General features: G+C 41.0%; 1 protein-coding gene across 1 annotated transcript in view; it reads left to right on the top strand.

Moving 5' to 3' along the window:
* Positions 1 to 27429, top strand: part of csmd2 (CUB and Sushi multiple domains 2) — a 232329-nt gene that overhangs the window by 46676 nt on the left and 158224 nt on the right. The window contains exons 4-5 of the mRNA XM_044171930.1: positions 20633 to 20827; positions 25085 to 25292. Coding sequence (XP_044027865.1) covers positions 20633 to 20827; positions 25085 to 25292 — 403 coding nt within the window. The remainder of the gene's footprint in view (positions 1 to 20632; positions 20828 to 25084; positions 25293 to 27429) is intronic.

Genomic DNA, 27429 nt, shown 5'->3' with positions numbered 1-27429 from the left:
GTGTAATCATGCATTATGTTGTTCTTAACTTTAAATGACTGGTGTGGTTCGGTTAGGAGAGTGATGTTGTTGAAATCCTTCCAGCTGTCTCTTTCCCTGCTTCACATTATGTTAATATTTGATACTGAATCCCACATCTGAGCCTTTTTGGAATTATTTTTCATATTTTCTTTAGTCCTTTTCTCTCTTTTTATAGAACTGACATGAGCTAAGAGAGCTCTTCACAGTTCCCATTGCCACGCAAGTTATTGCCAGGCACGTCTGCTCTGCACAACACTGCAAGACACACTCATTTTTTTGGGTCTCTACCCTCATTCCTTCTTGCCCTCTATTTATTTTCTGGGTGAATGGGCGGCAAGACATGGTCTGGTCTGTGGTCAGGACAAGTTGTTGTTTTGCTCACTAGATAAGGGCTGGAAAACAACACTCCCACACTATAGTTGCACACACACACACAGACACATCTGCACAAAAGACATCCAAGTGCACCCATTCACACAAGAGGACACAGGAGTGCACACTCAAACATAGCATGATGCATCCGCTGCGTGTGGAGCATGTACAGAAAGGTCATCTTTCCCCGTGAACCCGTTGCTTTGGGGTGAGTTTGTTTGCAGTGCCTCACAGCAGCCCAAGAAGTGTGTGCACATGTCTATCTATACCACCAGTTCTCAATAACTGCCTGCGTGGGCAACTACACATGTATTTCTCACCAGGGATAAGAACTTGTAAGGCTGTGTGTATACATCATAAAATTAAGGGGTTTTTTTATACTGTCCTCCAAGAGCTTCTCTTGTAACAAACAGATGATGTAAATATGCCTTTTTTAGATTACTTCTCTTTGCGCCTTTCAGCAGACATCTGCATCCAGTAATACATAACTGAATATAATGTAATGTACATTATATTCAGTGGGATCAAAATGTGTGCATAGCCAATGTACTATTTGCTGCAATTTTATTTATAATTTTATATAGGCTGCTGTACAGGTCCACTTAACTATGTGTATTCATCTGGGAATAAAATTTGAGCGCTGTCATTTTGGCAATTGCTTGTATTACTACTTGTATACTTTATTGTATTTTCTGTATTTATTAGTTTTATACATTTTAATCTCTGTATGTCAACACTTTAATCAATCATCAATAAATTCAATAATTCAAATCAATCCATGAAAATAAGTGAGCTCATATTTAAAGGAGACTATTAAACAACATTCCCACCCGTGTTTCTGACACAGTTCAAGTTTGGAAAAGATGCAGCCCCTCTGGAAATGTGACACTGTAGTTTGGGGATGTTTGACCGAGTGCCTGGAGCAAGCAGCATGTGTGTATGTATGTGTGTCTCTTGCCTGTGTGAGAGTGCGTATGTGTGTGACTTTGCAAAGGGCTGAACACATGTTGGTGGATTGCAGCAGAGGAAGCCTGTCCCACTGTGGGGAAGCAACTGAGGTGTGAGCAGTGTGACAATGGCACAAAGTGACAGACGGACTGAGGCGAATACTAGGGCCGTGGTCGGGATGTGTTGGCAGTGTTGTGTATCTGTTTGTGTGTGCGAGGGTGCTTGGTAGCGTACATTTCTGTACTACACATACATACAAGGTAGTCTGTTGTGCAGTCAGGAAAGGTGAACATTGAGGTGTTTCTCGCATGTCTGTCTTTATTGTGGCTTCTGGGAAAGGCCCTCTGCTCCCTGCTGTTTCCACATTGACAGACTACGCTGACAGGGCCTACCCTCACTGCATCCTAACAAAGAGAGAGTGAGGTAGACAAGGGGAAGACCCAGGAAAAGAGACATCAACTGGTGGAGATGCATTAGCCACTGAAAGAACTGACAGGGAGATAAATTGAAAGGTGGAGGGTATGGAAAGGGTGAAGAGGAAAAATAGGAATAGAAAAATAGAAGGAAAAAAGGATACGATGATTGAAGTGTGAGAAATAGAAAGACAAGGATGACTCACAGCTGTGAGGTAATGGATGAAGCTATGAGATAATCTTCTTGCTCCACCCTGTTGGAGAGTCATCATCACGAAAAGCAGGTCAGATGAACACAAGGAACGCCACACGGCACATTTGCTGCACCGTTACTCATCCACAGCGCTCACCCTTCTCCGCAGCCATGCATTTTTTAGTCAGTGAGCTCATCGCCCCAAAAAGGACCAGGAACCTGCTTTCACTTCTCCCCTGACATAGCACTTCGTTATTGGGTTTTGACTGCATAAAATGTCACCCAAAACACTTCATCCCCTTTACCTGTTTTGTTTGACTTCTCCAAAAGGTTGCTAGTGTTGTTATTCCTCCACTGTTAATGTGTGGTACCAGTCTGGCACACTAATTCTGCCACTTTATGAAACTGTGTAATTAAGCGCCTCAGTTGGCCTCTTGTAAATGTCATCTGCTCAGCCCTCTGGATCGTAGACTTTGATGTAATTAATTCCAGCCTGAGATCACCCCCATCAGCCAGCTTGCTGTAAGTAAGGGTGATAGTTCACCTTTTGAAACTGTGCCCCCTTTTTGGTGAGGGGTATTAGGATAAATCCAGTTATATGTACGTTGTGTGCAGTAACTGCAATAACAGTAAGTGAGTTTGTCATCGAAATAACATGTTTTTTCAACTTATTAGCTCTGTCTTTGTTGGTTTGAACTTTAAATCTAGGTCGCCATGAATTGTTTTTGACTAGTTTGACCATAACAATAATGATATAATCTTTTGGGGTTTTTCTTTTGCTTGATGATGGAATCAGCCTGATGATTTCTCAGTCTCTGTGGAAATACGCTACTTTGGCTAGTGTTTAATGTTTAACTTGTGGTACCACAAAAAGCCAATCAAATAGAAAGGAAAAAAGTCAAACAATGTCACAATTTATAGTGGAAAAGCAGAAATGCTTGTTGTGTGTGTATTTTGTGTTTGATTTTGTGTGTTCCTGCCATAGGCATGTAGTTCATTGTCTCTTTTCTTGACTTTCCAGTCACATTGGAAAACAGCAATCCACAGGCTGCTCCTTTTTAGCCAGCAGCCACTGATTTTTCCAGCTGAAAAGACAACTGTCATTGATGGATTTTATCAGCTGTTGCTTATTCACGATAGTCTCTGTGTTGGCCACACTACAAAATTAGAATATTTGTTGCTGTCTACTAAATGTAGCCTACTCTGATGTCTGGACCATTTATGTCTGAAACTTACTTCTACTTCTCTCTCTTTTTTTATACTTCCATTCTTACTCTTTTGCTCCATCTGTCTTGCCCTCCCTAACAGTAATTGTTATCCTTCTCTCCCGGCCTCTATCTCTCATCAGGATTAGTCTCCTTTGCTTGTTAGCGTGCTAGCTCTTTTCTCCCTCATTCCCACATTTGTCTCTCCGTACAATCCCTGTTTTGTGTGGATTATTGCCTGCATTGTCCTCGGATTAGGGTGTCATTGTTTCTGAGCTGGGATGAGGTAGGAACGTGCTTCTGAATATGTGTGATGCGTGTGTGTACAGTACGTTTGAATATGTATCCGCATTTGAGACCAAGGTGATGAATCTCCATTTGTACGTGGGGCTTTTTTCTTTTACAACATGCAAGCTGCACAACGTTGAAAGCTTTGTAGTGCCTGACCGAAAGCTCTGTGACTTATGTGCTCTTTTCTTGTTTATCTAATTGGCATTTGTCTTCTTCACTGCCAAGTGTCGATGCAAGAGTATGCACTAGTTGTAAGCACTATGGTTGAAAAAAAGCTTGGAACTTGGAGCAAATTAGTGTCCACTTATGCTTGGGTCATTGAAGGCCAGACTGGCAGGGAAGGGAGCCCTTGAGGATGTGAGGAAGGGGGGTATGTTCTGGGATTGTCATATATTTCATGGTCAGTCACTCATCACAGATAGAGAGAGAGCAACAAAACTATTAAAGGAGGTATCTGTATTGATCACATAGCAGGGGTTCTGCGTTAGCTCGGTGTGACAGAGACACTCAGCAGGTGGGAGGAAGAGGAGGTCTGCGGCCATGCTGTGATTATCAAAATGCACAAGAAATTCCAGGCAATACCATATCAGACTTCTCATCTATTGTTTGTAACGGTATGGTATTTACTGGCTTATTTACTCTTTTCTCTTGCAGGTAAATTGACAGTTTATTGATCCAGAAAATGTTCAGCTGTTGGAGTTAAAAAGTTATTCAGAAAGACAGTAAATAATCATCCTATCTTTTGTGTCGGATATTTGGTGCAGTCTTTTGGTTCCCCTCAATTGCTTCTTCCCAATTAGTTTGATTGGAATTAAACTTTTAACAACGTAAAGTGTATTTACTGAAGACTGCAGTATAAGCGACTTCAATAAACCCACATTTATCATTAAGCAGCTGTGTAATCTAATTCATCATTAAGATTGCCTTGCATGCATGTTACCATCCTTGATGAAATACCCAGTGACGGTTATGAACAGTAACCAGTGCATTCTTTCTCATTGCTTTAATTGATATCAACCAAGCGGCTCCTTCTTGGCTGCTGTGTTTAATCATTTCTCTGTTTACTAGGCTGCTCCACTGCGCAGCAATTCGTCAGGCCGGACTTATCGATCAGCCATTGCCAATTCCCTCCACTCATCCCTTTCAGACCTTATCAACTGTTGAGCATTTACTTGTTAGCCCCTTAAATGTTAAAGGTCAAATTTAGTAGTACATTTGTTCTGGGAAGCGAAGAGTCTTGGATTTAAAAATGTCATCAAAAGAATCTATACTATCAGTGGGAAAATTGTATTGATTTACTGTGAATGTTAGTATACACATATGTTTGACGTCATGATTACTGACTAGATACAGGATTGCTGTTTGTTCTGTAGTGGACTGTGAATAATTCAGTCCATTCTGCGATAAATCGCAGTGCTGAATTACACATGACGCAGACACATAAAGGAAACAAAAATGCGGCCACACAGAGTTTTACACACACACAACTACACACACAGAAGCACTGAATAATATAATTTCCTCAACACAATCACATGGGTCAGCTGTGTTTGTTCTACTTCTTCTTCAGTTATAGAGAATCAATGTTTGCTGTACTCAGTTGCATTTCCTCTGTTTTGACGCTGACAGCGGAGAAACAGCCCGAGCCATTTGAGGTTGATTTACTGGTGGGAAGAGAGACAACCGGGAGGTGTCATGGAGAAATAAACCTTCCTCCACAGACTGCTTGGAAGTAGACAAATATCTTCACGAGTCACACAGAAACTGGGCTTTTCGCTGATTTGCATTTATCCTTGTGTTGATTTTTGTCCCTCTCTGAGTCAGTGTGTTTCACTGTCTGCCTCTGTGTGTGCCTCACAAGCTCTTGCTCAAGCTCACGGTGCAAACACGCCGTCACTGAAGCATGAAGTGAAGGCACACCTGTTTGTTTTGTGTTTGTCTCTTACCCATCATTTGGCATTGCTACGTGCTCTATTTGAGGCCTTAATTCACAGTTGCTATTCAGTGTAATGAGGCAAAGACTGGGAACAAGCCAAGGTGTTGTGTCAAAGGGAACATTTTTGGGCAAGCCATCTTTGTAAGAGTGGCTTGGAAGCAAAATTGTCATCTTTTGTGTGAGTTAAGAGTGGAATTCTGCTTAGTTTCCTTTTATATTCTGTGTATATATATACTCTGCATGGGTGTGTAGCTCCTGAACAGTGTTTTTTGAGTGACAACGAGGTGATCATAAGGTTTTTTTATGGGCTTTACTTCACCTCCAAATGCTACTTGATTTAGCTGCAGCACAGAGCTTTCTTTACACATTCCCAGAATGGTATGTGTATGGATTTTCAGCACTGTTCGTTTTCATCGGATATTGGTGGGTCTAATCTTTCCTTCTAGACCAAATGTATTGGTGTCTGTTACCAAATAACTGTTTTTCTTTGTGATCCTTATGTTGACAGGAAACATAAAGGATGAAGCAAACATTGACTATAGAATGGTACATCCCCAGGGAACTATACCCCTACAGTAGGTCTGGAATCAAAAGAAGAGACTAGCTTGGGGAATGCGGGGTGGGATTTGAAAGGAACAGGAAAGCAGTAATACCAGGAGACTTCTCCTTTCGAGTCACCTGGATTAATTTGGGGCTGGAGGGAGTAAAGGAAGAAAAGTAACACTATAGAGTATGTAGATACGATGATTACATATATATGCATATATTATACAATATGCATCTTACAGAAAACGCCTGAATTGAAGTATAGTATATACAAAAGGATGACATATCCAAATGTCGGGGGGAATTAAGAGGTTAAATAGAGTAGAGGAGGACGTGTTCTGATAATTTATCATATTGCGATGATAATAGTGGGTCAGAAGGGAAGGATGACTCATCCTATTTAACTACAGTTCAATAATTGGACAAATGTAACCTATTATAGTAGTACAAAAGATTTAAATGTGGTAGGCTCGCTGATGATTGCAAGTTTGATGAGAGAGGCTGCTTTAGACATGCAACAGATGATCTAAATGGAACAAGTCAAGCCACTTATAATACAGGTAGAAGAGTCCATTCAAATTGTAAATCCTCTCACATGGGGTGTGCCATATCATATCGTTCACGATAATACCGGTATCATTTTTAATATGATAAAAAAAAAATGATATTGTGATAATGGCAACATTCCGACTTGTTGACTTAATGACGTTGTACTGTTATGCACAGCAACAACAAGCATGGCTGAAAGCGAAAGTACCATTGCTACCGGCTCCACGGTGGAGGAGTTGGTTCCAAAAAGGGGAGCTACTTCAGTAGTGGAAGTGGTTTGGTTACAAAAGATAAAGCAGTGTTTCCCCCACACACAGTAGACTTTACTTGGTCGGGCCGCCCAGGTATATTAAAGGTGCCCTCCACGATCGATTAACTAGTGGACAACCTCCCCTCTCTCTACCCCTACCCTGCGGTCTACTGACAATCCCACATGTTCTGCAGAGAAACACAGAGAGAGAGAGAGAGAGTCTCCTACTTATGCCGTTGTTTAGTAAAAGTACACCTGTTGGTGCTGATGTCATTCGGTACCGCGGTGGTTTTGATCGTTTCGACAGGTGACGTCATTAACAACAAGCCTCCTCCACATGCGGCTCACCAAGCTGCTGTGAAGACGGACTTGCAGGTCCAAAACGCGAGTTGTGTTTTTTGGGCGACTTTTTAAAACATACTGCTGACGAAGAAAGTCAATACATACAGGGAGAAAGAGAAACAGAAAGAGGCGAGGAGGGGCAAGCGTGTGTGTGTTGGGAAAAGAGAAGGTGAGCAGAGTTTGTGAGTAAACACTACAATGATGTGGAGGATGTATTATAAATGTATTATATATATAATATTTTCAATAGACAAATATATAATATATATATATATATTTCATATTTTTCTGGATTTTTGTCATATCTTCAAGAATATCGTTATCGTAGAAACACCCTCAAATACTGTGATATTATTTTAGGGCCACCCCTACTCTCAGAAACTATGGTAATATCAACAAATTGTTTCTTAGAGGTCGTTCACAACTCGTGATCCTTTGCTAATTTGTCTCTTGTTATTTTCTCATATGGTAGCAATGGCAAGTGAAGCTCCTACTCTATTAAAAATAAACTGTAATGCATTGCCAGCTGTCATGCAGGCAGATCAGGCACTTGGTCTAAAAAAAATGCAAGCATAAGAAAAAAGAACGGCAGGATGATTTAACTGGTAAAGCGGAGCGTACAGACTAAAGGCAGTGTGTGAGTTAGAGTTGAGACAAAAACAGAACTGCATGGAGTAAAAAGGCTTCACTTGTGCACAAGATACTCGCTCCATAGGACTTATATACTTCCATTGACCTTTTGTCCATGAAGGCCTTTATTAGAATGTGAGCCATTGTATTCTTTGAATGATCTGTATGATTAATACATTTATATTGATAATATATCCACAGCTTATATGTAGTGAAGAGGTACCAGTCTTTACCAGATCTTTGGAACCGAGCACTTAGCCAGTCAGAGCCAATAATAGCAAGCAGACAATATTTTATAGAGTTCAGTTGAAGTCAAACTGAAATCACATTTAGTCATCCCTTTTTGTAGTAAAAAATAATGTAGACATGTTTTTTCAATGCATTATTAGTTTTTTTTTTATTAAAAGGTAGAAAAAAGTTATTTGGGTAAATATCAGAAATGCTCTATTTAATCTTAGCTGGCTGGAGGGGCGTGTCAGTGTCTGTATTTGATTGACAGCAGTTGGCAGGCTGCTAGAGTGCCGGTGTTACACCGTAGGGAAGGAGAGACAGAGTAAACAAACTTGCGTTGTAGCCTACATGTCGTACAGACAGCGTGTTGTTAGTGGTACTGAAGAGTAAGCACTACACCAGCATCTAACTGGACCCAAGTGACCTTTTGCAGGACATGCTGTTCAATGTGCTGCAGCTAATTAGCTATCTAGCTTGCAAACTGATGTTAGCAGTGCACTTTTTCTCAGTGAATGTTTGTTTGGTCGCTTGTTCAACAAGCAAAGGTGTGGGACAAGACGTGTTCATGTTTGTTCGTTAGATAAGAAGGAGACTTTAGCAGGAAAGCTAATGTGGCTTGTTGTTCAGAGTCTGTGGCTCTTGTGTTGTGTAGCAGGCTGCTGTCTGGCTCAGTGTTACCATCTGCTCTATTGATGACAGAACGCTGACGTTAGTGCTTTACGCAAGATTTGATATGCTGTGTGAAGTAAGATCTATGTAAACGGCTACTGGAGCAGCATTCCGTCAGATTAATGCAAAACTAGGGGGCGCCATCATGAAATCAACAAATATAAAATATAAATTTCTTCCTTTTGGTTTCTGTTGTTTGTTTTTTCAAAGGAGACAACAGGAGAGGTGATGTACGAAGCAGATATTAATGGTGTAGGAGCCAAAAAATGTCCAATTTAATTTCTGTTGGACTTTTTTTCCCCAGTGAAGTCCCAGGCTTGTGAATAATAAAAACTACTGGATCCTATACAATTTTTTCTGCCCTGCCATTTTGTAACAAATAACAACATGAAAAGTTGAGTTTACCATCACCAGTATATAAAATTCATAATAAACGTTATAAACCAGTAGAGATGATAAACTGTCTCTGCTGTGATTACGAGGTGGTTGTTAGCCACATGATTTGCTAACATGTGTGCATGTTTGCAAGTTGTCAATTTTTACACAATGCTATTATCTATAATTCCTTGCTCCTCAAGGCCTGACCAGTAAAATTATTGTTGGGCCTCACAGGCTTTGTTGCACTCCTCAGACTGACCTGGATTTCCCTCAGGTTAAGCCTTTATCTGTGGTGGTTGCCCCCATGGGTGGTGGAGGTGTAGGGGCCTGCAAACTACATTGAGCATCGGGAGTCAATTCCATTTTTCAGCAAAATTGCACATAATTCAATAAAATAATGATGTGCATATTAAAACTCCATTTTGGGAGATGTTTCAGTCAATCTGCTCTTTCAGCTGCATTTTTGGCTTCACAAACATATCTGTCAAATGTTGTTTTACCTGCCAGTGTTTGGCTGACTCTGGAGTTTGGATTTTTGTGACTGAGCATGTCACGTACTTCTTACTTATCTTATTTACTTAATTATCTGTCAAATTAGCAACAATAGCAACTAACATTGTCTTTTGCTTAATTATGATCGTCATGTCTGGAGAACCTATTTCGTTTTGCGTCTGTACTATACAGGAGATCAGATGTCAGTGGATTGGGCTCAAAGAGATATTATTTGCCTACAAAGTTTCAAGTGTGGTGAATCTGGGATTCCCTTGCCTTTCACCATAGCAGATGACAGGGAAGAGCGAGAGAGAAAGAAAGGGAGAAATGTAGGGGAAAAGCCAAGGTTAAATAAAGGTATTGATTAATCTTTCAAATGCGCCTTTGCTTCATCAAGCCATCGCTGCTCTATTGTCTGCCCAAGCCAGATAGCTAAACTGATGGAAAACTAAAGTGAATTGAAGGAGACATGGTTAATGGGATGTCAATCTGAATTGGCATTTGACCTGTTGACCGGAAAAGGTGAGGGATGCTTCTATAGAATTGGTGGGATGATATTTTCTCTTATATGTATGTTATGAAAGCTTTTGCTCCATATCCTTGTCATGTGATGTATGAAATGACTGAGTATAAACATGTCGACACAGGTTGGAAGACGACTTGGACAGTAATGAGTATATGATCAAGAGTACTGCACATTTTGGAGAATTTCCAGGTTTACTGCATCTAAGAAAAGAGGTGCGTTTGTTTTCTCATAATCCCCACAAACCTGCACGTTTACGCATCAACACTTCCCCTTGCACAAAGTCCTCTCTGGTGGGCCTTTACTGTTTCCAAGGCAACCTGCAGAGCGGGGGAGAGAAGATTGGCTGAGGGGAGGGCAAATCAAGACAAAATACAGGAAAACAAGACAGCAGGGTAGAAGGCATCTAGCTTTTGACCTACCAGCAGGACCTAAGGATGCCGATGTTGGCCTGACTGTACATCACACTTTGGTTTAGAACAGGATGGTTGACAACTTCTAGTCAGATTGCCGTGAAATTTGGTATGGATATTCATTTTCCCCAGAGGATGAATGCTAATGTTTTTGGTGACCCTGACCTTTCCTTTAGGATCACTCTCGGGCGAAAATGTTCACTTCAGTAAAAACCCCAGCACATTCTTGAAAATGAACTAGGGATGCACTGAACCAAATTTAGTCTCCAACACTAATTCCGAAGATGATATCAAGCACTGATTGATACAAATGCTCTTCCCCCAAATCTAAAATATGCAAACCTCACTGCATGGAACCGATTGAGATCAATTTTCTATGTGTAATGTAACTGGCAAGCAGCCACACGTCACTTCGGTGCTATAATTGGAGAATTTTATGCACCAACATTCCTTTAGCACATTTTAATTACCTTGTTATATGAAATTGTGTAAATTGTAATTACCTTGCTACGCTCTTTATATTAAATTATTCTCTCTCTAATATAGTGTTTGATAGACATTTTTTATTTTTATTGATTTGTTATTATATTGTAGATGACTGTTTGCAATGTACAGCGTAAGGCAGAATCTACTGTATTAGTGCACCATCGTTATCATGGACGACACACTGCAATAGCAGAGTGTCACTAGCCATCAGCTGACCCAGTAATAAATTGAAAGCTATTAAGTAATGATGTAATCTTCTTGATTTTGGATAAATGTGTCTGTGTGTACCTGTGTACTTGAGCTTGCAGGTGTGACCACAGGATTTCTGTGATTTTTGTTTGAAAGAGTAATGTCAGTGAAGAGGTAAGCCTGAAAAGCCAGGGGGATTTCGATGCTTCAAACAGGACAGAGTCAAGGCTGTACACAGATGTGTTGATCTCTCTTCCCAGCTCCCCCAGCCCCGTCTCTCATCTGTCTTCTGGCTTTCCTCAGGCTCCTTGATCCCTCTTAGTTTAGTCTCATATATAGTAAATGGCTACTGAATGGCACATTATTACGTTTTGCAGACATTGTCGGCAGCCATGAATTCTGTATGAGCTCCCTTTCACACCTCAGTGCCTCCCACACAGCAACTGGCCCTTTTACTGCACCTGCTGTTGTGTGTTTGGGAAATGGGGATATGTAGAGTTCATTCCAGTCTGTGATTGTGTGCTTTGTGTGTGTATGTTTGATTATATCGTAGAAAAGGTTTCAGTCGTAGTCATCTGGACACTGTTTTCAGAATCAAGACGTTTGGCTCCCATCCGGAAGTCATTCACAATTGAAAATGACTTCCGGATGGGAGCCGAAACGTCTTGATTCTGAAAACAGTGTCCAGATGACTACGACTGAAACCTTTTCTACGATAGAACACTCCTGGACGAATGAGGGACTACATCGTCTTATGTTTGATTATGTGTGTACAGAGGTTCAAACCCTTATTCTCACTCCAGAATTTCGCTTGTTGTCAAGTTAGAGAAGCTTTATTCGCAGCTAAGCTCAAAATCAGACAGGGCAGCTAGATCTCTAACCCCAAACCATTCAGACAGCGTCACGCAGTGCAACATTAACCATTACCCGCACACACAGATACACATACACCTTTACACACACAAACACACTCAAATGTGATTACACTCGGCAACTTTGATAAGGGTTTTCCCCTGCCTCTCTAAATCTAAGGTGGCTGGGCTAAGTGTTTGTTTGCTGCCCCTGCCTTAAAATCTGAGTTTAGAAAATAAGTATTACAGGAAAGTAGTGCTGCAGAGAACACAGCACAGTAATTAATTTATAACTTGTGATAAAAATATGATAAGGCAAATTTAGTGCATGTCATTCTTGGGAGGATTCCAAGTATTGGAGCTCTGTCTTTTATAGTCTCAAAAACCATGCCGCACAGCACTTATCCTTCCTCCTCTGTCTAAAAGGAGTTGTTGTTTACTGCCAGATAGGGCTGAAACGATTCCTTGAATAACTCGATTACTAAAAATCATTGATTCAAAATCTTTTGCATCAAAGCTTCATTTAATCTATATAACTATATACAGCACACTGTGTTTTGCACGGTTGATTATTACTATCACACTTACACTGTGTAAGTGTGATAGTCACAGATGGTTCAGAGAGTCTTTTGCGTACTACTACGCTTCCAGTCCACAGAGCGGACCCGACACAAGGTATATGAAGGCTTGTAAAGAATGTAGGCTACGTTAATTATGGCTATATGTAATGGCTAGTTTACAACGTAAATCAATGTGGTGGCTAGTTATTCAAGTCAATTTATTTATATAGCGCCAGTTCATAACAGAAGTTATCTCATTGCACTTTTCCTATAGAGCAGATCTAGTCCGTACTGTTTATAATATTATTTACAGAGACCCAACAACAACAACAGGCAGAAACCTCGGGCAGAACCAAACTCAATGGTGGGTGGCCATTCGCCACTGCCGTGTTAGGTTTTGAGAGAGAGAGAGAGTGAGAGATGTCCCTAAGTTAGCCTAAGTTACCTCCAAATGCCACAAAGACAGTAAAACAGTAAAAGCTTACGTTATGCCTGAGCTGTAGTTAGGCTGAAACAAAAGGTGTTTGAAAATTGTTTTCTTTAAAACCCAGAATCTAATATGGCACTTAAATGCACTACATAGGTTTAGTTTTGACAGATATTATTGTATGCAATTTAAGCAATAAAAAATTAGATTTTTCTAAAAAGGAAACTAATTAGTTGTTCATTTGAATAGACCTATCTTATTTCCTTTTGCATATTTACTATTGCTCTTTAATAAAGCAGAAGTATTTCTCATCTGATTACTCGATTAATCTATGACAGGGAATGAATAATCGATAGAATACTCGATTACTAAAATAATTGATAGCAGCAGCCCTACTGCCAGACTTCTTGAAAATAGTAAACTTTTATTTCACTTAGAGGTTAAATAGGGACAGACACACTGTGACAACAATGAGGCACAGGAAGACCACAATTCCCCATGCACACACTTTTTCTCCTTCAACCACACACACGGCATGAACACACAAATACAAATGTACAGAAGCAATGTTTCACTGCTACAATCTTAGACTTGCAACTAATATTTCAGTTTTTATTCAGATAGGACAACAAAGATCTACCTTCTTCATCTACCTTACCACTGAGCCCTAATATTTCACTTTTAACCAGTAAAATTATTTGATTGACATGGGGAATTTCTATTTTTTTTAAACCGACCTGTCCAAAAGAACTGGTAGTTTGTTTAAGTGTAAGTGTACTGTATATAAAATGTTCACATTCTGAATAGTTATTCCATCAATCAGGAATACTGTTTGCTAGCAAACACGAATGTGAACAATGCAGGTTTCAAACTTATGGCTTTGCAAATGTTTTATGAGGAAGAAAAGGCATTCATCACATTTGCTAGACCTCAAGGTCACACACAGTGTGTTTTGGTGCTTACCAATGAATGTAAACATAACAGGGAACTTTTCACTAACATAAGTCTTACATATATTGAGTTAAGTTCTTTGTTAGCAGATTTTTACGTACTGTATAATGCACATAATTCACTTACACACACTCACCAGGATACTGTCTATTTCTTGGATGGAGAGTTAATTTCTGCATTCCTCAGCCTCTCTAACCAGAAGTGATGTGAGTTGTCAGCTTTTGTCCAACCCATGTGTAGGGAACAGGAGGCATTGATTGAATTGCTGCTTGACAAAGCAGAAACTGCTTATTGAGCTAATGCACCTACGTGTTGGGATCGATCTCGCAATGTCACTTCCAAATGCATAGCAGGAAGACAGAGAGAAAGGGAAGAGGCACAGGAAAGAGAATGAAAAGAGGGAGGAAATCAGAAAAAAGATGGAAAAGAGTGATGTGACAGTGTTTCCCACAGGTTGAGAATTTACTCGTGGTGGTGGGTGGCGTGGTGTGTGACGGCACGGCGTGTCCTCCAGCTAGTGTAACAGGCTTAAGGCTGCTAACATCAATTTATTCTTGGTTCAGATGCCCGGCCACACCAACACAGTGAGAAGGATACAGATATGTGTATAAAAATAACTTATTTTTATAAGTCTCTTTTAAAATACATGTGATTTCATAAATAAATCCTTTTAAAAAGAGAACAGAAGAATAAAACAATATCCTATCAATCAGTCTAGGGAAGGGAAATTCACACAAGGAGAAGTAGATTTTGGAATACCAAATAGTCCAGTCCAGTCAAGTCTTAATATAACTCACGATTTTCCTTTGCACCTGAGCACCAGCAGAGGGGACCTGCTTCACCAGGACTCTTGATGCTCTCGATGCGATGTGGCCGCCACAGTGCAGTCCGATCGTGGAAGTCCAGCACTGGGAATTCCGTGTAGCCAGTCCGCCGCTGTCAGAGGAGAACAATAAAATCAGTGCTCAGCCTGCCTTGTGGCCCGGGCAAATTCAAAAGAATTCCTAGCACTATCACTTTACTTTAGACAATGTTATACATGCCCATCAATAAATGCTGATGTCACCCTCTGCGTCCAGCACCCTCGATACAAAGAACAGCAGGACTCAAGATACACCCAACTATCTCAACTCATGGAGGACTTGACACAGCAGAAGTCTGGAGGTCAGCTTCACCAAGGAAAGAGGACTCACACCATCAAATCACACCATTAAATATTATACAAAGTTAACAATATAAAATTTACCATAAATAACACTGCTTAATCAAGCACATTTGCAATTCAGATTTTACCTACCTAGTAGAGCCTATATATGGGAAACAATGTGTGAGATGTACTGAGATGAAAACAAAGGTGGGTACATAAATACCTACAGAGAGGTAAAGGCAAACATTCAATCTGTAGTTAACTAGGTTGAAGTTAAACTCCAGCAACTCACACAAAAATGTGAGTAAGTGTATGGTCATCTTGTCTTTTGGTGTCCTGCTTTCTTCTGTTGGAAACTAATTTGGAGCCAGGTGCTGCAGAATGTAGCTCCTTGATGACAGTGCTGTTTCTCCCAACATCCCTGTAACTGTTTATTCCTTACCATCTATCCATCGGCCTCTTTCTCTCTTACTTCAAAATATGAGTCAGTCTTACTCACTATCCCACACAATCATCCTCCCCCCGGTTGTTTTGTCTGTTTAAACAAAGATGGAACACTGAAGAAAACATTTCTTGCCCGAAACATGCATTTTATACTGCACCTCCACGATACATTTCACAAATATTTATGTGTAAATACACTTCCTGTTGTGTTACACTGTCAGTCATGCAACTTCTGCAGCTCTTTGATAACTGGCAGACAGAGTGATGTTGAATCAACTGTATTGAGACAGGTTTGTCTCCCCCACTGCCATCTCCACATGTTTTTTTTGTATCTCACACACATTCTCTCTTTGTCTTTAATTCTTCTCTTTCTTGCCCTTTCCCTAACCTCAGCATACTCAGTCTTCATAACTTAAGAGACACAATAAACCAATCTGAACACATAGCGGAAATCCATTTTTTCAATCCTTCTCCTATCTCACAGTCACCATTTGCAGCAACTATATCCATCTATCTATTAAAAATGGAAACACTTCCTAAGAAGAATCCTCTTACTACAAAATTCATGATCTTTTTATTTTACAGCATAAGCTTTTTTAAAGAACCATTTTGTGACAAATGGGTTTTACAGTATGCACAAGTATATAACTATTCCCTTTTCCTGAGAAAGAGAGAGTGACAAATTGAGGAACAGGCTTGAAGACACCCAGGAAGAGAGAGCATCAGTCTTATTAGGGTCAAAGGTCATCACACACGAGATGTTCTTCATACCATCTCCTTCTGAAATGTCCTTTGTCCCAGTCACCAGGAATGAGAGGTTATGAAGAGAAAAGGGAAGGAATAAAGGAATGTAAGCAGATGATATAAGGGACGGATGGTGTGATGGATGGCAGGGCTCCTTGCTTTCAGCGATTCTGTGTGCGTGTGTGTGCACATGGTTTGTGCGCACTCGAGCATGCTCGTATGCTTCTACTGTTAGCCAGTGTGTGCCATAGAGATGGATGCGTTGATGGACGAGGAGCATCCTTTGCCATTTCAGCAGAGGAAGTGCTTAAAGCATCCGGGCCCCAGGGACGGGCCATGTCACAGTAACCCATCGTAGTGACTTATGGACCTGCCATGACAAACACCCAAGGGCTGCTGTTGTGGGTTTGGGTATGGGGGGTTGCTATATAATAGTCCATGTGACAACAGAAGCCAGACCCCCTAGAATGAACGCACCTCTGTTCTGAAACAGAAACCACTAAGTGCTGCTAAGTTTTCCCATGAAGGCTGTAAAGCTCTTAGAATAATTCGAGAAATAATTCTGTTGTATGTATGAAAGTGTGTGCAAGTGAGGAAATGAATGGAGATTAATGTGAAGTTGCCTCGCAAATATTTAAAATTGTTTTCTCATTATTTCTCTCAAAGTCCTTGGTGTGTGTGTGTTTTTTTATGGCTTTCTTCCTCTCCATCTCTCTTTTTCATACTCTCTCTGTTTAGGATTTAGCCTGCAGGAATAAATGGAATAGATTGTGATAAATGAGTTTAAAGCACACAGTGCAAAAAAAAAAAAAAAAAAGGCTTGTTGTTGTTTATACACTGCTGCCTTGGTTTTCGTGTTTTTGGCTATATAGATACTCAGAAAGACTCTCCTGCTTTTTTCTACATAAAGAAAGACATTAACTTTGCATGAATTTTGTCTGCTACAAAATGCTACCACTATCAAATCAGCTTGGAAGGGGAAATAATTGTCGGAAAAGAGCAGGGGGAAAAAACAACTTAATTTTCAGCTGTATTGTGCACTTTGAGTGTCGCTGCCTCGATGCACTATATCAAATACTGTCGATGTTTTTTACTCTTGTTGTTTATTGGTGACAGGTAAATTCATAATGTGGGAATAACGAGCATATGGATTCTCAGACAGGTTAAAAAAGTATTTGCCACTTCAGTGCTCCAGGCATAGCCCTGTTCTGGGGATTGCACCAGTAACGGCACTTTTAGACTTAATTTACTGCCCAAACTAATAACCTGCAATGGAGAGTGTGATGAGAAAATCACTTACATACACGCACATACACACACACACACACACTCACACTCACATATACAGTACATGCATGCCCAAACTTGCACATCTACACTCTGACAGTGCTGTGCCCTCAATCAGTTCTAATGCAATGAAATCAGTCATCCTGTTCATCTCTCCCTCTCTTTCTCTCTATCTCGCACACATACACATACTTTTCCTCTGTCATTCTAACAGCCTTGCATACACCTCATTTTTTACACATCTGTCATCTTCAGTTTTTTTCCACCCTAAAAAAAAGCAGACATTTTGACTTGTCATAGCAGGAAAAGCACAGGTGTGAATAATAACATTAATGATGGCTCCTTTCCATTTAGGCGTGCCAGTAATCCATGCAAGGAAGCCAACACGTACAATATCAGGACCCTGGCACTGACACAGCAAAATGGAATGCAGCCAGTTTTAATGTTGTTAGTTACACCTGTGGATGAAAAGTCAAAATGTCTGCTGTGAGAAAGTTATCTATTCCTGTACCTCACTCCAGCCTCCACCCTGCTAGCCTTCCATTTTATCCCTGTTTATCCTCCTCCCCCTCAATCTCTAAAATGTTGCTCAGACTCAAACTTTTCTGACACAAGCCTTACATGGACATGGCCACAGGGGTGAAGCAGTTACCTGCATACCACCAGGGCCCCCTGTGGCCATGCTGCAGCACTGAAGCCCCAGTCCTGGTGGTTAATGTGCTAATCAGACTTGTCCTTGTGTATATGCTAATCTGGTAGTGATGGAGGGGAAGCTGTAATAACATGGCCTTGGCTGGTCAAAATAGAGGCTATCAGAGTCATCAGAGTGTAGGATTAAGCCAGAGGGACAGTACCCAAGTACTAACCAGGTACTTTAAACGGTAAATCAGTACTGAATATTTTAAGGAAGAATCCTTGATGTCTGAGCAGGTGTTCTACCTTCAACAGATGATGGAAAACACCTGCTGTGAAATCACTGATTGGGATGTAGCTAGAAGTGCAACATGCAGCTGCAGTCTTCTGCCCTAAGTGAGTCATTGCTGAATTTACCCTTTAAGAGCCTCTTCAGAAAAGCAGGGAAATGTTGTGGGTGACAACAAGGATTTGGCTGATATGTTTTGTTGTTGGCCAACAAATACTGAATTTCTAGATTGAGGCTACATTGTGCTTGTATATTTTAGGTTGGATATCCATGGAAAACAAGCTAGCATTGGACTGTGTTAGCCATTTAGAACATTTCTGACTTTTTAATCAAAAATGAATTTAAAGGAAGACATTCATAAATGCAGAATGCATATTTTTTTTATAGTGAGAATTAACAAAAGTCCATTACCCCCAGAATCCCTGTACACACACAAACACAAATTTTAATACTTGTACAAACAGTCTAATTTTGAAATAACAAACATCATATACATACTGGGTAAGAGAAACTTTTTTCATACATTTGTTATTTTATTAGTTTGTATTGTGTCAGGCAATAATGCCTTTTCCAAATATGGGGAAGAAAATTGTGTATTGGTGAGACAGCGGTACACTGCCTTTTGTTGTTGACATCTCTGTCATCTGTAAAGCCTTCACCACCCCATCTATGGACATAGACTGCCAAATATGAACAGGAATAGTCACAGATAGTGTCACTCCACTCTTACACTGTCTCAGCTTCACAGCTAAGGTAACCTTTGTGAGGGGTAACCACACACCCACATTAGAAATCAAGAACTTAGAGGTCATGTTTGTTGTCTGATGGACTGGACACAAACTGTTTGCAGTCTGTTTATTTACTAGCCAGTTAATTCCACAGCTCAAGCTCTGTGGAATGCACTGTTGGGTGAAATGATTGATCCGTCCTTGTTAGACCTTGTTGTAAGGAAGTTTTAGCGTACCGGTTCAGGAAGGGGAAAAATGAAAACAAAGAGAACAAAAAGACCTTTTTTTAAAAAAAACTTTAAATTAAGTCTACATAAAAGCATTTTTGTGTGTGACACATACGAAAATAAAAAGATTAAAAAAGACTATTGCATTAGACAGTATTTTAACAAGAAAAAGACAATTCCATGCATCCCAACATGTCATTTAGTCTTGAGTCTTACTTAACCTTATTTATCTTAAAACTGGACTGAATAAGGGGCTAGTTTTTTTGTTAAGATAATCATTTTGCGGTGCAGTCAAAATAAGTTGATTGCTTTTGAAATGTTATAATCTTTTGTAATAAATTATGAAGCTGGAGACATCCGATAGGGAAGCAAGTGTGCATTGAGTGTGATGTTGAGGTGCCAGTAAGCTGTGTTGCTGTATAGGAGCCATTCTGTCCTCTGCGGAGTTGAGCCCAGTCCCTGTGGAGAGGCTGAGTTTCATCCAAAGTCCAGCACATGCTCTGGCCGGCTCCCTCACTGTGTGGGAGTGTGTGACTGGGACTGTAAGCTGGATGACAGAGTACACGTGTGTGTCTGTGTGTGTATGTAATGGATGTTTGATCATGGCACTTTTATTCATACTCTGAGGATTTATTGTTTGAGATGCAGCAAGATCAAAACCATCTACCCACTGCACACCTATATAATTTGTAGCCAATGTACTATATGCCTAGCTGTTCTACTGTATGTCATCAAGGGGAACAGAAGCTACAATCATGTGTTTTTTATGGCAAGACTGAAGCAAGAGGTCCATGAGCAAGAGGTTGGCTGAACTTCCTTTGAACTTGAATTGCATAATAACACACAATTAGACAAGGTTCTGTCAATACTGGGCTCACTTATTTGCATGCGAATACATGGTCAACATGGCATTCATGAGTGAGTGAGTAACTACAAAGGTAAAAAAAAAAAAAGGAAAATGTATATCTATTTCAGTGGATATACAGTGTTATATATGTTACATGGTTACAGTCATGGTACTTTTCTTCATGGTACTACCCTGAACTGTCATAGCATAGCCAGGAAAATACACACATTGCTTGGGTCAGATATGTTGTCATGAACAGATGGCTGTGTGTGTGTGTGTGTGTGTCATTATCTTTCACCAGACTCTTCTTGTACTTTTCCCTCATTTTCTGGCTCTTGTCAGTACTAACATGACACAGTGCCACAGACTTTACCACAAACTGCCTCATTGACTGCCCGTTCTCTCCACCTCTCTCCCCAGCTCTGCCCAGCTACACTTGTGGTAATCCTGGACAGCTACTCAATGGCCACCAGCAGGGGTCCACGTTCAACATTGGGGACAAAATCCGCTACAGCTGCAGCCCGGGCTATGTGCTGGAGGGTCACACCACCCTGTCCTGCCTTGCCACTTCAGCGGGGACTGCTGCCTGGGATTTCCCCCTTCCGTACTGCAGAGGTATGTAGGAAGGATAGTGGAAAACTGTTTATCATAACAGGTCTTTAGGCTACATCTTGAAGTCGTTTTTTCCACAAAGTAAATGTTTTAATCAAATCTAATTTAAGTTGCTTCATAAGAAAATTTTAGACCACAAGGGCTGACAGCCAGCTCAGAGATATGCCACAGATAATCAAATTTAGTTTGATAAATATTTGCTAAAATGACTAACAATATTTAAAAATAGATTAATCACAAAAATAAAACATTTGGTGAAATCATAGGAAGGTTATTTTAGCATCAACTGTAAAACTGTAAAGATGACAAGTCTAAGTTATACCAAATGACAATGGAATGGCTGGGCCAAGTGTCCTAAGGAACATGCACATACACTAGGAAGTCCTTCCATGTTTAAAAACAAACACATTAAAGTCAACATGATATTTTATCCATTTACTTATTGAAAACCTTAAAAATCAGTGTTATAGATGACACCATTGAGCTTGTTTTTGAAGTGAAGTGCAATCAACTTTGCCTATATAGTCTATTATTCAACAATTGATAAAACCCATCCTCAAGCCCACACACACACACATATATTTACACATGCCTCCACATGACCTGACAAGGTTTTCTGTGGTTATACTGATATCTTATTTACCATGACAGGACCTCATGTGTTAGCTCCCAGTCAGGTGCTTGTGCCAGTTGTCCTTCCCTCACAGTTAGCAAGCACCCCTGCGGCAGCGACACCTGCCAGTGTGTGTTGTCTGACCCAACATGACACAGTTCTTGAAAATAGTTCACTGTAGGCAAATGCGATGCTATTGTACATAATTTTGCAGGATTTCGCTTTGCATAAAAGTGAATTCTTACACAACTGAAATGCATCCACATGTCAGAAACATTTTGAGTTTGTTTGTATGTCCATTTGCTGTGCCCATGTGGCCAACGGTTTGTGTCAGTGTGCCTGCTGAGCAGAGTGCTGAGACACTGTGCCATCTGCATCCAGGCCGGGAGTCAGGAAGCCCACATAGGAGCACACATGGCTGGGCACCACGCTCCAGCACAGTCCCCACCGATCCACCCGATGACATGTAGACACATGCCTGTACTCCTCATCTAAATGCAAAATGATTATGTATGCATTTCGTAATCTGTTCTTACATTGTATGTAAGAAACTGTCAACAACTCTGTCATGTCCGATTCCCTCTGTCCTTTCTCCATAATTCACTAACAATTTGCTGTTCAGACCCAAACTCAGCTCTTTCATTCTCCTCCTCCATGTCCACCCAGACTCCTTCATGATAAAGAAAAGATTGCTCATTCACTTAAGGATGTGATTATGCAACCATTTCAGCAGAAATTACACACCAACAAGTTTTAGAAACTGGCAATTTCCCGTGTGATTAATTGAGGTCTCTCAGTGCCACATGAAAGTCAATGTGTACACCTGAGTGCTCCTTCATAATGCACAAGTGTATTGTTAATGTGACTCCAATTATAGAACCTGCCCATATGTGTAAGAGCAGAACTCAGGCTGTACTTTGGGAGCGGGGGAGAACATTTTGGCACAGTCACCATTCTGGACTCAGAAGAGGGCAAACGTGCCAGAACTGTGGGGCCATAGATGATAGCCAGCCATTGATGGCACAGATAATGTTTTACATTTCCTGTTTTATGCTCATCAATTTGTTCTCTTAGCTATGATTGCACAAACTATGTCACTTATCATCAGTACACTTGATTTAACATCACTCTTTTATTTAGTTTCTGATACTCTCTCTTAACCCCAATCTGCTCACAGTCTACACCATCAGTCTTTTCTCTGCTCTTTCACAATTATACCTCCCTTTTTTGCTGCAGCATATCTCTCCAGAAAAAAGCATACTACTGACAAGTTCTAAATGTTACTGCTTATACCTAGAGCATCACACACACACACACACACACACACACACACACACACACACACACACACACACACACACACACATCTATTTATCTTTGGTGTGTGCACATGCTTTATTCTACCTATTACAAAAGCACTCTGATTTGTAGTAGTGTTGTGTCACATTGAGTTGTACCATTTCAAATCCCAGAAATACTTTTCTAGCTTTTGCTGTGTGCATGTTTGGTGTATTTAAATGTGTTTTTTGGTGCACATTAGACATTAATGTTTTTATAGCTTGCATGCCTTGCCTATGCTTCCCCATATCTTGGTTATCATGATTCAGGGGAATCGAAGCAGCGCCTTACACTTTAGGGAAAACCATGACATCCTAAGTTACAGCCTGAAAATATGTTCAGCCGTGGGAAGAATCCTGACATCTACAATTCACTGATGGAAAAAAATTAATAAGCTTCTGCACACCTCACACATTGAGGTGTTCAGTTTTCCGGTTTCATTCAGTCCATGGTATAGCCATTTTTAGTTATCCGTTGTTGTAGAGCGCTTGCATCTGCCAGTGGTAGCCACAAAAAGGAGAGAGCGACAGAGAGAGTCAAGGTGAAGGGGAGAGTGTGGAGTCAGAGACTTCCCTTCAAGTGTGAAGAAACCATCTTGTGTGGAATATCAATGCACTTCCTCATCTTTTCTTCTGTCTGCTGTCTACTTCCTGTCACTCCCACTGCAACAATCACCTGTCACCCCTCTCGCCATCTCTCTCTTTCCTCATTGTCCACCCTCCCTCTGCACTTTCTCTCACCCATCCCTGCTTGTCACCTGTCATCCTCTTCATCCCCTTCTTCTTGCACTTCTGTCGTGGTTTTCCTCCTATTCAAGTTCACACCTCACAAGTTTCCGCTCGTCCGTACACTCCCTTGCCCTCCCTCAGGGGGGTTGCCGTGGTGACAGGTAGGATGGATGATAGACAGGGCCCGGCACCTCTGAGCTCCTCCTCCCCTCTTTGGAACACCACACACATCTAACTGGCCACCCACTAATGAATCCCACACCACCCCGACACAGACGCGCACACATAGACACACATAATTTCACGAACAATAATACTGTGGAAGTGTCATTAAAAACTTCTTTTGATGTGTCCCCTCTGTTCACCAGTACACACTGTACATGTATACAGACAATATTTAAAGCCTGTATTTCCACAAATTCAGCAAAGGAATTGCAGTTCAGACATCACATGATACTGTATTTTTCAAATTGGATATAATGAACATATCCAAAGCTGGGCAGGGGAATTATCCTGGCAACACAGTAAATGCATGCTTTATTATTTAATGGTCTCCTTAAAGCAGTCTGAGGAGGGAACTGATGCTTTGATTAACACAAATCTGAATTAATCAGAATTTAATCACTCCCCCCCCTACATTGCATTTGGTTGCATCACAGGCTCTACCCTGCTCTCTGCTAACTATAAAAGCACTGGAGGGCATTTTCAAATCCTATGACTGGTGTCTCTCTGGCCTATGGCAAAAGTTGCAGACAAAGGAACAATATGCTGTAACTCATTGCACATTTTCATGCTCCTGAATTTAAAAATCTGCACTTTTGCTCGTGGCAAAAAGATAATTTGCGGCCAGAAGAAATAACTAAATCATTTCTTTTTTTTTTTTAAATGCTAAAATGCACACAAGGTTCCTGACAAAACTTCCCCTCAAAGTTACCACTAAGTTAAGCCTATGTAACATAGTTTGGGGGATTTTTCCCGCTGAATCATTACATCTGCCTCATCAGTATTATCAGTATGTCATCCCGATATTTTCTCAAGGTGGTTTAGCAGCTTGATGATAATTGAGCTTAATCGGTATCCAATTAGTTTATTCTTTTTGCTATTTTATACATTTAGGTAATGCCTGTGTTGGTCCATATTAGCCACAGAAATGGATCAGACAGCAACCAAGTGTAAGAATGACATTTTAGAAAATGGCAAGTCCTTTAAAATGCTGTCAGTGAAAAACTTTCTCCAGACCTAAAACTGACGGCTTCCAAGAGCTTGACTGGACAGAATGTCAGTATGTGAGTGCTTCCTGTCTTTAAAAGGTGTGTTCATATAATCAGTGCTGCCTTTCATTTGGGCCACTATGGTACTGATCCTGAAAAAGCTTATAATAATCAGTTAGAATTTTAATGGCTGCTTATGGGTCAAACCTGACCTTTAGTTGCAGTTACGCTGCAGTTTGTGTTTATTAACCTTTTACTACGTAGCCTCTCCTACTGTTTCAATTTGTCTGTACGTCTGTGATCATCTTTGTTTATATTCCCCTGTTTTACTGAGCCTTTCACAACTTTCTCTCTCCTGTGTTCCCTGCAGCGGATGATGGGTGTGGCGGGACACTGCGGGGCCAGAGTGGGGTGATCACCACTCCCAATTACCCAGCTGAATACAACAACAACGCTGACTGCACCTGGACTGTGCTGGCTGAGCCAGGAGACACCATTGCCCTGGTTTTCTCTGACTTTCAGCTGGAAGACGACTATGACCTACTGGAGGTCAGCGGCACTGAGGGCTCTTCACAGTGGTGAGTAGTCAGCCTGCAGCATTTTGTCTGGAGAGTGAACTGAGCTAGGGACAGGAAGGGAAGGGGAGTCCACTGATGTGCCACCTGCCCACAGGCACTTTTGCAGATGAAGGAATGAGCTGGTTGAAGTATGGTTGGAAGTGGATGGGTGTTGGGTAGGTCCATTGGGACGTAGCCAGTTTAGGGTGACTGTGTCTACACCATAGCTGTCTGAGATGTTTCTGGGGAATAACAGAGGAACAGGAATGAATTCAAACATCAGGGTTATCAAAAATTGAGTGCTACTGGTAGTATTGTTAAAATTTCTAAAATAAATGGAGGGATTTAATTGATTATTTGAAAAGTATTTATTTAATATGCAGTTCATAACTTGTAATTTGAACACTCGATCTTCACACACTCTCACTGATTCTCTCAATTACTCAGTCTCACACAAACACACATGCTCTGCTCTACTGATGAAGAGGTAGGATATCCTGGTGTCAATGTGGGTCTCTCACCATCTGTGGCAGCTCCTCCTCTCTCTGACAACTCTCTCAGCTCAGGAAGTAATTAGTGAGCTCGATTACCACTGCCAGCCGTATAGTGTTGTTTCACCCACACTCACACGCACTCAAACACACACACAGTAGAGCCCATATGGGCACAAATGGACACGTGCACATAAGTATTCACACTTTCAGCCAGACTTCCATATATTTGTGCTGGCACTCTAAGAACTTGTACAAACAGATGTACTCTTTCACACTCTTTCTCCCTCCCTCACTCAGTTACCACTCAAGGCTAATATTAGCATGAAAAATATACATGGGTTGAATCCAGTTGGATGGATGCACCTGGAAAATCTACTGCACTTTCTTAAATTGAATATAAAAATGCAGGTTTAGTTTCAGGATCATGTAGAGACAGGCAGTTCTGATAAACGAGAAGACAGAGGCTTTGAAGTTACAGCCACAGGCAGTTGACAGGAAGGGACAAGGGGTAGCACTGCCTGAGCTATTAACTACTTGAAACACAGACACACACAGAGAAAGACAGAGGGATAGAAGACTCTTGATAGACGAAGCAGGTTCAGAAAGAATATATGAGAAGTCATCTTAGAGTGAGATGGCCCCTGGAAACTTGTGTCAGTTTCACTCATTCACTCAGTACTTAAGCATAAACACTTCCCAAGAAGAACTTGATTGACTCTGAGCGGTCTTAAAACTAAAAATTGTGCCTCGTAGCCTGATATTAAAGTCTCTTTGAATCTCTGCTTGGCCAACTGAGAGTTGATCGCTTCCCAGACTACCACAGACAGCAGCCTGACTATGCTTCTTTTGCACATTTTACGATGTCATCAGCTTCTTGTCCCAGACTTTGATTTGCTCTCTGTTGTCGTGTGGGGCGCCCAAATCTCTACTGAGTGTGTCATCTTTGTGGCAATTGTTGCCGAGTTGTGCACCTGCGGCATGGCTACACTGTCTTCAAGAGCAAGGGAAAACAGTGGGAAGAAAGTGACTAGAAAAGGGGGAGAAGGGCTATTGGCAAGCGATATAGAGTGCAAGTCACAGTTGATCATGCACATTGCAAGGAGAAGGCAGCACAAGGGACAGAGGACACGGTGCAGACATGCTGGCTTGCCTCTATTGTTTCATTTTTTTTCTTGTCTTGCTGCCTTGGGTTTTACACACACAGTGTTGACTTCAAAAGTGTTGGCTGTTTGCTACAAAACATAAAAACTGACTAGGCTATTTTCAACACAATAACTTTGTCTCTGAGGCATCTAAGTAGTTGGGTATCTATAATTTTAGAGTTAGCAAGGAGGGGTAAGGACAGACAAAGTGGGTGACAGGAGAGAAGTGGAGGGCAGGACCTTTTGGAGACGAGGATGGACGTGGAAGTGAGGAACTACATAGTTGGGTAGAAGGGTTTGCAATTTCCCAGCTGGTGGCCAATTAGAGAGGTCAGGTGGAGCGATATGATGGTACTGACCTAAAGCATACATCCTTTCAGTGAATGGCTCAGTAAGCCCTCTACTCAGTAGGGCTGAGTGATTGTGCGCTCTCTTTCTCTCTCATCATATCATTGGACTGGTACGTGATTTAATCACACTGGTTTGTACAGGGATAAGTTATGGTTAAGTTTAAAGTGCTGT

This window comes from Siniperca chuatsi, linkage group LG17, assembly GCF_020085105.1.
Source record: "Siniperca chuatsi isolate FFG_IHB_CAS linkage group LG17, ASM2008510v1, whole genome shotgun sequence".
NCBI classification, from domain to species: domain Eukaryota; kingdom Metazoa; phylum Chordata; class Actinopteri; order Centrarchiformes; family Sinipercidae; genus Siniperca; species Siniperca chuatsi.
This window is presented reverse-complemented; position numbering and strand designations above follow the sequence as displayed.